The sequence below is a fragment of the Eleutherodactylus coqui genome, chromosome 11 (assembly GCF_035609145.1).
Source record: "Eleutherodactylus coqui strain aEleCoq1 chromosome 11, aEleCoq1.hap1, whole genome shotgun sequence".
Classification (NCBI taxonomy): domain Eukaryota; kingdom Metazoa; phylum Chordata; class Amphibia; order Anura; family Eleutherodactylidae; genus Eleutherodactylus; species Eleutherodactylus coqui.
In genome coordinates this window covers 134,947,568-134,961,677 of record NC_089847.1, presented here as the reverse complement: position 1 = coordinate 134,961,677, position 14,110 = coordinate 134,947,568, and the positions used below count along the sequence as shown (strand labels likewise).

The 14,110-nt window shown below is 51.1% G+C and overlaps 1 protein-coding gene across 9 annotated transcripts in view; it reads right to left on the bottom strand.

The window, feature by feature from the left end:
* Positions 1-14,110, bottom strand: part of NAV2 (neuron navigator 2) — a 352,103-nt gene that overhangs the window by 98,844 nt on the left and 239,149 nt on the right. For 6 of the 9 annotated variants that reach the window (XM_066583580.1, XM_066583577.1, XM_066583578.1 and 3 more), the window contains exons 6-7: positions 11,572-11,640; positions 9,086-9,231 (exon numbers count right to left, since the gene is read on the bottom strand). In XM_066583580.1, coding sequence (XP_066439677.1) covers positions 9,086-9,231; positions 11,572-11,640 — 215 coding nt within the window. The remainder of the gene's footprint in view (positions 1-9,085; positions 9,232-11,571; positions 11,641-14,110) is intronic. The other 3 variants (XM_066583587.1, XM_066583579.1, XM_066583583.1) reach the window with 1 other exon arrangement.

The following is a 14,110-nucleotide window of genomic DNA, read 5'->3' as shown; positions in this document are numbered from 1 at the left end:
GAGACCCCCCGGCGCCAAACCCCCAACTGTATATAAGACCTGACAATGAGTCAGTGCGCCGCTGCAGGGGCCGGGTGGACGGGGGACAGCCAGGTCTACCAGACCCCGCAGCGCCAAACACCCAACTGTATATAAGACCTGACAATGAGTCAGTGCACCGCTGCAGGGGCCGGGTGGACGGGGGACAGCCAGGTCTACCAGACCCGGCAGCGCCAAACACCCAACTATATATAAAACCTGACAATGAGTCAGTGCCCACTTCCGGGGCCGGGCGGACGGGAGACGTCCAGGTCTGCGAGACCCCGCAGCGCCAAACACCCAACTGTATATAAGACATGACAATGAGTCAGTGCCCGCTGCAGGGGCCGGGCGGACGGGAGACGTCCAGGTCTGCGAGACCCCGCGGCGCCAAACACCCAACTGTATATAAGACATGACAATGAGTCAGTGCCCGCTGCAGGGCCGGGCGGACGGGAGACGTCCAGGTCTGCGAGACCCCACAGCACCAAACACCCAACTGTATATAAGACATGACAATGAGTCAGTGCCCGCTGCAGGGGCCGGGCGGACGGGAGACGTCCAGGTCTACCAGACCCCGCAGCGCCAAGCACCCAACTGTATATAACACCTGACAATGAGTCAGTGCGCCGCTGCAGGGGCCGGGCGGACAGGAGACATCCAGGTCTGCGAGACCCCGCAGCACCAAACACCCAACTGTATATAAGACCTGACAATGAGTCAGTGTCCGCTGCACGGGACAGGCGGACGCGAGACGTCCAGGTGTGCGAGACCCCGCAGCACCAAACACCCAACTGTATATAAGACATGACGGATCAGTGCGCCGCTGCAGGGGACGGGCGACGTCCAGGTCTGCGAGACCCAGCGGCGCCAAACCCCCAACTGTATATAAGACATGACAATGAGTCAGTGCCCGCTGCAGGGGCCGGGCGGGCGGGAGACGTCCAGGTCTGCGAGACCCCGCAGCGCCAAACACCCAACTGTATATAAGACATGACAATGAGTCAGTGCCCGCTGCAGGGGCCGGGGGGACGGGAGACGTCAAGGTCTACCAGACCCCGCAGCGCCAAACACCCAACTGTATATAAGACATGACAATGAGTAAGTGCGCCGCTGCAGGGGACAGGCGGACGCGAGACGTCCAGGTCTGCGAGACCCAGCGGCGCCAAACCCCCAACTGTATATAAGACCTGACAATGAGTCAGTGCGCCGCTGCAGGGGCCGGGCGGACGGGAGACGTCCAGGTCTACCAGACCCCGCAGCGCCAAGCACCCAACTGTATATAACACCTGACAATGAGTCAGTGCCCGCTGCAGGGGCCGGGCGGACGGGAGACGTCCAGGTCTGCGAGACCCCGCAGCGCCAAACACCCAACTGTATATAAGACATGATAATGAGTCAGTGCCCGCTGCAGGGGCCGGGGGGACGGGAGACGTCAAGGTCTACCAGACCCCGCAGCGCCAAACACCCAACTGTATATAAGACATGACAATGAGTCAGTGTCCGCTGCAGGGGACAGGCGGACGCGAGACGTCCAGGTCTGCGAGACCCAGCGGCGCCAAACCCCCAACTGTATATAAGACCTGACAATGAGTCAGTGCGCCGCTGCAGGGGCCGGGTGGACGGGGGACAGCCAGGTCTACCAGACCCCGCAGCGCCAAACCCCCAACTGTATATAAAACCTGACAATGAGTCAGTGCCCGCTGCAGGGGCCGGGCGGACAGGAGACGTCCAGGTCTGCGAGACCCCGCAGCGCCAAACCCCCAACTGTATATAAGACCTGACTGCAAGGGCCGGGCGGATGGGAGACGTCCAGGTCTGGGAGACCCCGTAGCGCCAAACACCCAACTGTATAAAAGACATGACAATGAGTCAGTGCGCTGCTGCAGGGGCCGGGCGGACGGGAGACGTCCAGGTCTGCGAGACCCCGCAGCACCAAACACCCAACTGTATATAAGACCTGACAATGAGTCAGTGCGCCGCTGCAGGGGCCGGGCGGACAGGAGACGTCCAGGTCTGCGAGACCCCGCAGCACCAAACACCCAACTGTATATAAGACCTGACAATGAGTCAGTGCCCGCTGCAGGGGCCGGGCGGATGGGAGACATCCAGGTCTGCGAGACTGCGCAGCACCAAACCCCCAACTGTATATAAGACCTGACAATGAGTCAGTGCCCGCTGCAGGGGCCGGGCGGACGGGAGACGTCCAGGTCTGGGAGACCCCGCAGCGCCAAACACCCAACTGTATATAAGACCTGACAATGAGTCACCAACTGTCTGTCCTCTACATGGACTAATGTAAAAAGTCCGTTAAACGATCTCCAATCACGACGCTGATTTAGGAGTAACCGGGGCCCTTACATCTCTCAGAAACACTGTACATAGTGACCATCCACTAATCCAGACTGCCTTGTAATCGGGCAGGCCCCAATAATTGCAGAGTAAAGAATATATGCCGCCCGTGACCCCGTGCCCGCACTAGGAGACCCCAAGGTCAGAGTGCCAACGGTAATACCGCCACATTCCAAACACGCAGGTTAATATTTACAGGGTCCGGAGTTAAAATGTAACGTCGTCCGGAGTGCAGAGTCAGCGGTGGGATCCCAGGGTGGGGGACGCTCTCACGGGGCTGACCAGCTCTGCTATACAGCCTCCACCCGGCTCTTACCGTGTCCTACACGGCGCTATTCTGGAACGTTCCAGCCAAGGTCTTATATTCACATTGCACCCTTTTGTATAGGATTGTGCAATCTCAGCTCTGAAGCTGCAGAATAGTGAGTGCAGCTCTGGGGTATAATACAGCATGTAACTCAGGATCAGTACAGGATAAGTAATGTATGTACACAGTGACTCCACCAGCAGAATAGTGAGTGCAGCTCTGGAGTATAATACAGGATGTAACTCAGGAGCAGTACAGGATAAGTAATGTATGTACACAGTGACTCCACCAGCAGAATAGTGAGTGCAGCTCTGGAGTATAATACAGGGTGTAACTCAGGAGCAGTGCAGGATAAGTAATGTATGTACACAATGACTCCACCAGCAGAATAGTGAGTGCAGCTCTGGAGTATAGTACAGGATAAGTAATGTATGTACATAGTGACTCCACCAGCAGAATAGTGAGTGCAGCTCTGGAGTATAATACAGGATGTAACTCAGGATCAGTACAGGATCAGTAATGTATGTACACAGTGACTCCACCAGCAGAATAGTGAGTGCAGCTCTGGAGTATAATACAGGATGTAACTCAGGATCAGTACAGGATAAGTAATGTATGTACACAGTGACTCCACCAGCAGAATAGTGAGTGCAGCTCTGGAGTATAATACAGGATGTAACTTAGGATCAGTACAGGATAAGTAATGTATGTACACAGTGACTCCACCAGCAGAATAGTGAGTGCAGCTCTGGAGTATAATACATACTTGTACACAGTGACAGAAAGGAATGGAGCTCGCCCCCGATAGAAGAAGCTCCCACAAACTGCATCCTTAGATCTGTGATGTTTTAGTGAATTGAATTATTGGTTTAATTCAAAGCCCAAATTTGGATCTTACCGTCTGGAGAGATTTTCTTAATACAATCCCCAAAGTTTTGGTAAAAGTAAATAATACACTTTGCACTTCTCATATACAGGTGATGAACCCATTTTTGGGTGAAGCCCTTCCGGCCTCAGTGATGGCAGGAGCTTCCAGTTAACGGCTGGTTTAGTGTCCTGTAACACAAGGATTCCACCAATATATGATACTGTACATAATCCCCAGCAGCCAGCTACCGCCCTCTACAGGGCAACTGCAGCAACAGCATCTGGTCCAGTTCAAAAATCAACATTGCTGAGCCCCCGTCCTGATAAGGTGGAACCCCTCATGTGATCCTGAGCTGTCAGGGTGCAGCTTGAAGCTTCCAGACCTTAAAGCAAAATCATTAATAATATGGATTAATTAAATTAATACGCCTAGTACTTGGATAAAGCCGCCAACATCACGGACCCACCCGGTGCAAGCTACTTCACCATGCCATGGGTCTCCTTAGGGAGAGCATCTGGAAGGTGTGAGGAGACTGATCGCTCTGATAATATACTGCAGTACTTCTGTACTGCAATGTGTTATCACTAATAGTAACCATCACAGGCAATGGTGGACCCGGATGCCATTGTCTGCCATTGTTACTGGGAAATCCTCAAAGTCCCAATAGAGGTAATAGCCTGTATAATAACCAACAGCTTATATACCCACATTGGAGGCTTCAGTCCTCTGAGGATATATGCAAATGGTAAGCTGGAACAATGCCTCTACAGCGCCACCTATTGGAAGGCACAAGGCTTGGTAAAAGGTCTGATAGCGGCTTGCAGGAATGCCGCCATCCACTAGGTGGCGCTGTAGAGGTATTGTTGCATCTTCCCATTTGCATATTTCCCAGAGGTGCATGCTTATAAGTCTCCTCACACCTTCTCGGTGCTCTCCTTAAGGAGGAACGATACTTTCCTGACTGAGGATACAGTCACATATGACACATTAGGTGCAGATGTCTGACTGCCGCGGCGTCGCAGAGACCCGTGAGCTTAGAGCCCCAGTAAACACCATTTGCATGTAGGGAACCGATCTGCAGCACGTCTGCCGCTTGTGAGTATAATTATGGCAGATTGTAGACTAGAAGGAGATTTCTGAGTTTACAGAAGAAAGTAGAGCTGCTACATGTCTCTGAATGCTCCCCAAGTGACGCCACCGCAGCCCAGAAGTAGTGAGTTTCCATTATTACCCCTGGCTTGATGCTGCCGGGGCTCTCTGTAGGAAGATTACTATGTAAAGGAATACAGTTCCCATAATGCTTCTCCTCTCAGACATGGCCTCTTACAGCGGCCTCCATGCCCCTCAGTTACAGGGTGTAAGTAGGGCCGGCCTCAGGTGAGCTGCACCCTGAGCAAAAGAGGTTTCCCCTTACCACACGGTCATTAGAAAAAAACGACACATATTACACAGATAGAAGGCAACAAGATAGTAGTGTACCCACAGCAGAACAGCTCAGTAAATAAATACGGCACCAGAACCAAGGTGATGACATATACAGCACTAGAACCAAGCTCAGTACATAAATACAGCACCAGAACCAAGGTGATGACAAATACAGCACCAGAACCAAGGCGATGATAAATACAGCACCAGAACCAAGGCGATGATAAATACAGCACCATAACCAAGGCGATGGCAAATACAGCACCAGAACCAAGGTGACGGCAAATACAGAACCAGAACCAAGGTGACGGCAAATACAGAACCAGAACCAAGGTGACGGCAAATACAGAACCAAAACCAAGGTGACGGCAAATACAGAACCAGAACCAAGCTGACGGCAAATACAGCACCAGAACCAAGCTGAGTACATAAATACAGCACCAGAGCCAAGGCGATGATAAGTACAGCACCAGAACCAAGGCAATGACAAATACAGCACCAGAACCAAGGCGATGATAAATACAGCACCAGAACCAAGCTGAGTACATAAATACAGCACCAGAAGCAAGGCGATGACAAATACAGCACCAGAAGCAAGGCGATGACAAATACAGCACCAGAAGCAAGGCGATGACAAATACAGCACCAGAACCAAGGCGATGACAAGTACAGTACCAGAACCAAGACGATGACAAGTACAGTACCAGAACCAAGGCGATGACAAATACAGCACCAGAAGCAAGGCGATGACAAATACAGCACCAGAACCAAGGCGATGACAAATACAGTACCAGAACCAAGACGATGACAAATACAGCACCAGAACCAAGGCGATGACAAATACAGCACCAGAAGCAAGGCGATGACAAATACAGTACCAAAACCAAGACGATGACAAGTACAGCACCAGAACCAAGGCGATGACAAATACAGCACCAGAACCAAGGCGATGATAAATACAGCACCAGAACCAAGGTGATGACAAATACAGCACCAGAACCAAGGCGATGACAAATACAGCACCAGAACCAAGGCGATGATAAATACAGCACCAGAACCAAGGTGATGACAAATACAGCACCAGAACCAAGATGATGACAAGTACAGCACCAGAACCAAGCTCAGTACATAAATACAGCACTAGAACCAAGCTCAGTACATAAATACACCACTAGAACCAAGCTCAGTACATAAATACAGCACTAGAACCAAGCTCAGTACATAAATACAGCACTAGAACTAAGGCGATGATGAATACAGTACCAGAACCAAGCTCAGTACATAAATACAGCACTAGAACCAAGGCAATGATAAATACAGCACCAGAACCAAGGTGATGGCATGTATGCAATAGTAGAACCAAGCTCAGTACATAAATATAGTAGCAAAACTAAGCAATTGTGTTAAGATGTTATTCTTTATACAGGGTGTAGTGAAAAAGCCGGATCCAGCGCGCTCTCTCATTATTGGTGTCCTATATGGAAATAAGAGTAGCATACTTGAAGAGGCAGGCATGGATGTGTTAAATGATGGTATGGCACACCGGCCCTGGGGGCTCCAGAAGATGATTTTCAATTTTGTGTTGTGGCCCTTGCAAGAGAGAGAGTAAAACCCAACAGCGAAGTTGAAGAGTAGAATGTGTGAAGCAGAAATCCGCTTTCTGTATCTCCCCACATCCCGTGAGACGGCTGCAATGACTGAAATAACGAGAGCGTACTCAAGCAAGCAGAGATCTTGAGATGGTGATGAAATGAAACAAAGTATGTAAGAGAGATCCAGAACTTTTCAGTGAAAACAAAGTTCTTCCCTGTCCAGAAGAGGGTGCAACTGGCTGACTGATGGGGATGAGCCCCACTGATCCTGGGAATGGCGGTCTGGAGTGTCCCGCCATGAATGGAGTGGCTGTTACATATGCGCATTGCACCTCCATTCATTTTGATGGGACCGTTGGAGAGAGAGAGGAGCAGTTGGACTTGGCTGCTTATCTCCGACAGTCCCTTTATAATGAATGGAACACATTTTGTGGGACAACCCCAAAACATGACAGAGCGATCGCCGTTTATACGCAACGAGCGAACAATGATTTTTATGCCTGCATAACATAATGATAAGCGAACACATTCTCGCTGGTTGTTCATCGCCGGCCGCGTTTACACTGAGCGATTGACGCTCACATTCACACCATCCAACCATTTTTTGAAGGATAATTCTTCCATGTAAAGGCCCTTACAGAAACATAAAGCAGTTCGTATTATCACTGCCGCAGTTACCACAGAGCCCACTAGGGGGCGACGCCACACTGGAAAGGTTTGTGTTTTTGCTTTATATGTGTTGTGTATTTTTACGAAATCTGTTGCCATAGTTACTAATGATTTTGCATCTACAGGTCACCATCAATCCACACGTCACGCCAGGCGCACAAAAGATCATGTTAGGTGTTTAATCTGGCATTCAATGATCCAGAACATTTGATAATCCGCTACTTGAAGGCATGCAGCCGTCTGGGTCAGACCCTTTAAACAAGGCTTTAAAACAGGAATTGGGAATTGAAAAGCAAGACAGAAAAACACACGGACGGCTCCATCAGTGTCGTAAAGATTTGTTGAGAGGGTTGGACATTGATTTGAAGAAATGCTGCCATCCAGTAGGTGGCGCTGCAGAGGTATTGTTCCATCTTCCTTATTTGCATATTACCCAGAGGAGCATGGGTGGCCTTATAAGTCTCCTCACTCACCTTCTTAGTGCTCTCCCTAATGATACCCCTCCTGACAAGAGAAGGCCGTGTCATTCGCGGCGTCCCGCAGCGCACGAGGTGTGACTCGCTCTTGGCTGTGTAAACGTGGACTATGAGGTTTTCTGAGATATCGTTTATAAAGAGAACTTCCATCTGCAAGTCGTTCGAATAGGAAAAAGTGTGACTTTATGCCAGATGGCAACTATTAGGTGAGCTGACAGGAGGGATTATGGCTCACCCCCCGGTCCGCCGCCGCGTTTATGCAGAACGACTGCTGTTGGCGTTCTCCCTTATAGTCGTCCCATGTAAAGCCCCCCTTACAGGCAAGCTTCTGGCCATCCCGAAAATTTGTTAATCCGACACCTAAGGCTGGGTTCACACAGGGCGTATTCCCGTCGGAAATCTTGCGGCTTGGCCGCAACAAAAACCGCGAGATTTCCGCTGGGAGAACCGCCGCGGTTTAAGCTGCGGCGGCTTTGAAGCGCCGCTGGCTTTTCCGCTGCAGCCGGCGCTCCCATAGAGGAGAGCGCGGCCGTGACATAAACAAAAAAGAAAAGATAAACAGACATGCTGCTTCTTTTGAAACCGCGGTTGCGGCGGTTGCAGCCGGATTTACCGCAGCAGATTAGCCGTCCCGTGTGGACGAGGTTTCTGAGAAACCTCGTCCACATGGCTGGCTAATCCCGAGATTAGCGGCCGCGGGCGGATCTGCTGCGGCAAAGCTGCGGCAAATCCGCCCTGTGTGAACCCAGCCTAACAATTCAGATTAATGCTGGACTAAAGGTAAAATACAGCGTGAGGTCGGCCGTGCGAGGCAAACCACCGGCAAGTGATACATACAGCAAGCTTGGACCGGCGGTCCTGCGCAAAACTGTCAAAAACGAATTCCGTGCTGAACCACAATGCAGAACACATGTATCCGCAGGGCGGCAGCGAGCGCCGCGTCCGACCGCCACAGCCACCGACGGAGGAGGACAGGTGTGACGCATTGTGTTACCCTGCGGTAAGCGATGGTGCGAGGAGCGATGACCGTACTGCAGGTTTATAGGAGGTCGTACAAGTACAACGCCCGGCGAGGAGCCCACAAATCCCCCCACTTCTCTGCTGCCCTATAATCCGTCCACAAGACCCTTCCCCTCCAGACTAGACCGGGCCCAACTATCGGGCGCACACACTCCCCAAACATTTTTTTTCCATGCATGTAAAATATGACCGTAAACCCGCGTGCCAAATACCCCAATAGAAGTCAATGGGGCTTACCACGTAATGCGGAGAGCAGCGGAGCCCTCAGACATGGCTGAACCAGACTCAGCAATTAGTACCATAAACGAGTCCCGCCGCCAGCACTGCGCACATTGCGGCGGCGCTCCCTTCTACGTACCTTTCTCAGTCGCAGCCGCAGGAGGATTCACAGGTTTGGCCTTGTCGTAGTTATTAAAACTCTGACTGCGCCTGTTCCCACCGACCGGCCCCCGGGTTTTGGCCTCGCTGCCTGCAGCCGACGTCCTGTTGCTGGGACCTGGGAGCCTGCAAACAGCAAGGAGAAGACATGTCAGAAGGAGGAAGAGGACAAGCAATCGCAGCGCCGTGCGTCCGCACAAGATGGAAACACACAAGACCAAAGTCACCCCAAGACGCTGCGCCGATCTCGCCTGCGGCAGAGGCTCACCTAGCAGATCAGAGGTTAATGCCGCCCCGACACATCAAGGGGGGCTTGTATGTAAATGAAGAGCCTTCTGCAGCCTTATTACTACGGTTCTGAGTTTGGCGCACGTTATAGCACGGAGAAGCCCTTTATAGGTTTGCCTCACTGCTGCCAGCTGTTGGTCACGAAGGCGGCATTCACACGGGCGATTTTGATGCGCAAGTTCCATCCGATAGCGATACGGACGGAGCGCGCCGCGAAAATACACGGATGCCAATGTGTTTATTCACGTGAGCGGTTTTTCTAATCGCTGCGTGTCCTGGATACTTTTGGTCGATTCTCCGTAAGGAATCTTCCATTATTTCCTATGAGATCTTGGCATCGCGCTCGCAGGTCATGTGATCTGCTTACAAGTGGGATGCCGTTTTTACCATGGAAACTATTGGAAGCAGTCGCTCCTTTTTCCCGTGCGTGAACGCCGCGGACGCCATGCTTTTAGGTTAAAACACATTGTGCTCAATGAGAACGGATCAATGAAAATCCACATAGTTTCACTGAGTCCATCAGGGCGGACGTCGCACGTGGAATGCGCGGTGAATTCGCGCTCGTGGCAATGAGCCCTTCAGCCCGTGTATTCTGCGGCTGTAGTGGCTGCGTCCCAATTCCGTCCGCTGTGAACGGTCCCTCGTGGGTCTGTGCACACTGTGGGATTCAACGCCGATTTATACGCACGGATTTGATCTCTAAAGTCTGCAGCCGCGCGTTTCTGAAGCGTATTCGGGTGCGGATGGGCACGCCAATTAAGCCCTCTGAATGGGTATTTATGAGGGGATCGGCACGGATAACTTGTCACTGCTAGATGCTGATCCACGTGAAATCACATCGGAAAGTCGGCCTCGTAGGACCAAATCCGCACGCGAATCCGTGGAAGAAACTTGTGGATTTCTGCTGCGGCTTTTAGTGGCGGAATTCACAGGGAAAAAGCCATGTTGTATTCCGCCACGCGAACGCAGCCGGCGGGAGCGCCCGCACATCGCTGTGTACAGCGCCACAGAATATGTCAGCTCTACATGAAGAGCGGGTCCAGGTACTACAGCTGGATCCGTCCTGTGCCGTGTTCAGCTCTCGGAGGGCACGGCGCCGTCACATGACCCCGCTGTGCAGGTCCTCGCTGACGCGGCGCTCCGCGGATCTGATGCGCAGGCTTCTCACACAGCGATTTGTCTTGGTTACATTTTGCTTGCGGAAATAAAAACATAAAACATGCAAATCTTTTCCAATTTAGTAGCAGGTGGAGGCGAGTCCGGCGCCCGGAAAACATCAGCCGCAGCCAGGCCGGAAAACAAAGTGCGCCCTCTGATCTGCGCGGTCGGGATCCGTCATGTTTTATAACCCGTGCAAGCAATAACACCAACTAATATTATGCAGATAAGCTGTTGCTCCCTGTTATCAGCCATTTCAGGATGGGAAGAGCCTGACTGTAGTGCTCTTAAATGGGAAGAGTGACAGGAAGTGCAGAAACTTCCCAACCGCCATGATGACTACTTGTTCATATATCTCCAGTGGAGAGACCCTCCAGAGACATTTACATCATACATGTGATATCAGCTGCTCCTCTTATAACGCTCCAGTACAGATATAACCTCCAGTGGCATCATATATGGGATAACAGCAGCTCCTCTTATAACGCTCCAGTACAGATATAACCTCCAGAGGCATCATACATGTGATATCAGCTGCTCCTCTTATAACGCTCCAGTACTGATATAACCTCCAGAGACATCATACATGTGATATTAGCTGCTCCACTTTTACAAGGGTTTGATGACTGGCCCTTTAAGTTCTGTAACTTGCTAATATATTTTGACTTTCAAAGCCTTACAATTCTCAAAACCTTTGCTTGCTGTCAGTGAATGGAGCTGTTCTGTTTCACATCCAGGCTAAAAGTTGTGTTGATGCAGTAAAGTTCACAGCGTTTATTAGGAAGCAGCGGTCTGATGCACAGCAGAAAAATCTGGGGTCAGATATATAATATACGCGCACACGGACGCAGATCCACGCGACTGCCGAGCTCTGAGCGTTCTTCTGGGTTATTGGAGCCGGAGAGACGTGCAAAATACTCCTTGGTTTAGGCTTGCTGATTAAAAAGAAACGGCACGGCAAGCGTTAGTGTATTATCAGAGCATGCAGTACACTCCGCACACAGCAGGGGGCACACTGACCGCGAGCATTTCCTCTGCCCAATGGAGAAGCGCAGAAACCTGACCTCACTGGGGTCTCCGGAGGACGAGCTGTGCGGAGGGACAAAGGGACATAATGATTAGAGCCGGGATAAGGAGGGACAAAGGGACATAATGATTAGAGCCGGGATAAGGACGGCGCTGGACGTCTTAGAGGATTGTGGGGTCGGAGGTCGTTAAGCTCATCTACCACCACAGCGACTCCTTATAGAGCTGTAGGGTATGAATGCAGCCCACAGTCCGGAGCCAACCTGCACATTCTGCGCCCTTCCCTCTGTAGCCTCATGGTTTCCATAGCTTTATCACGTTTCCTTCTAAGGCCTCATGTCCGCGGGGAAATTATATTTAGCAAATCCGCATCCCATAGGAAAGCATTGACCATCCGCTGTTAATTAAGTAGCCGCGGATGGTATTTCAAGTGATTTGCGAATTCACTGGCGGGAAAAAAATCGTGGCATGCTCCATTTTAACGCGGATCACAATCATCAATTGATCTCCCACATGAAAAAAAAGACAACTATAGTGCATCCGCAGCAGAAATCCGCACGGGCCTGATTTTCCCTGTGGACATGAGGCCTAAGTGGTCAGCTCTACCTAATGAGATATTTGCCTTACTTCGGTTTCCTCCTTCCACTCACTTCTGCTGCCCCTTTCCCCTCTCACAGCATTCAGCTTCACAGAGATCCATGTAGTGATGCTGCAGCTGCATCCCCCTCCTCCCCTCATCTATCCACTGTATCACTGTAGACATTGTCGGGGTACCAAGGAGGGCCCTAAACATGTGCTGTGTGCTCATATGGCAGAACCCACAGATTCTTCCTCTAATAACCATGGCAGACTTCTGCCGCTGCCACGTTTTGATTCACCCCTTTTTATTGGGACATGCCTTCTGCGCAGAAATGGCACAAAATGTGGAGGTAAATGGAATTTTTTTATCTCTGCAAGAGGATTTAAAATCTGTTTGTAGAAAACAATGTGCGCCGCAGACAACGGGCGGATCGCTGCTGAGAGGGACGGGATGTGGATCTGCCACAGAGAGGGTTAAACATCAAACTCTGCTGCAAGAACGGGGTAAAAGGCCACCTTCTGCTTATCGGATCCATGATGGAAGTTTATGTACCGCACATGGCTACCAGATGGCCACTAACCTGGAGCCGGGCCGGGCCACATCGCGTTTGTGGACTTTGTGTAACTACTGCAGGGATGTACATTAGATGGAGGCGGTGACGGAAACCATAAACTGTAATGGCAGCGGCTCACTGCTTAGATGCCGCGATCAGCATTGGCAGCGGCATCTAAGTATCGGCCGTAAGGAGGAGACTGATTGAAGAGCCGATCGCCCAACCGCTCCATTCCCTTCCGGAGATAGCCGAGCAATGGATTCATCTCCACTGAAATGAATGGAGCGCTAACTGTAAATGCTCGGCCAGAGGGGCGTCACTGCGGGGAAGAAGTGACCCCCAAAGTGACAGTAAAATGGGATACGGGACTCCCGTCGTAGTGATCGGTGGGGGTCTTGGAAGTGAGACCCCCACCGATCAGCAAGTTATCTCCTATCCTGTGGGGATAACGTGAACTTCTGGTAAATCCCCTGATGAGACGTTCAATGGCTTCCAATGCCGCATTCATTATACGGAGGCCGTTACAGGCTGCGGGCCGCTGTGAGGGTATGGGCACATGGTGGCACCCGCTGACGATATTTTGGTGTGGATTCCGCCTCTAAGGGTTTGTTTATTACTCAAAATTTTCAATGTCAAATTCAGACTGTAAATACGCCGTTAAAAACCCACATTTTCTGCTGCGGTTTTGGCGCGGATCCGCATGCAGATTTAGCCTGGTCAGTGGACGATATTTTCCGCATCAGAATGCCGCCCGCAGATTTTGCCCATTGACTGGGCCAAGTCAGTGTTCAGATGAGCACCAGAAAAAAAACGCACCAAAGTGCTGCGGACCGTTACGCTTTTTTTAGGTGAAATTCCCCATCAGAATATGCGCCGATTTCCTGCTTTGTGAACGAACCCTAAACGTCGTGCCGGAAATCAAACCCTTCCGCGCCCATTTAACGAATTCACCACTCATAGGCAATAATGGCATTTAGTGGGGTCATGACACCTAGTATAAAGGATGCTGTAGGGGGCGCCTCTCACCCGGATGCTCCTACCTGCTACCGTGTATATGTTAACAGTGGACATCAAGAGATTTCCCCAGGTTCACCCTAAACGCAATGTGAGCCCCAACTTCAGCGTGCCAGGGGGCGGCGCTGCGATTCTGGTAAGTGGGTGAAGTCGCCATGACTCTGAGAGCTGACGGCGGAGCATACAGACATGTCAGCGGACGGGGTGCGCCCCCCCCGGCACACAAGGCCTTCCTTCAGCAGATAAGGACGTATTTGTGTCCTCCGCCACAAGTTCGTGTTTGTATGAGATTTTTCCTTGAAAGACTTAAAAAGCGGCGGTTTTGTGTTACACGGAGGATTTCCTTGGGGTAATCAGCTAATTGCACCATTTTTCGCTGCTACAAA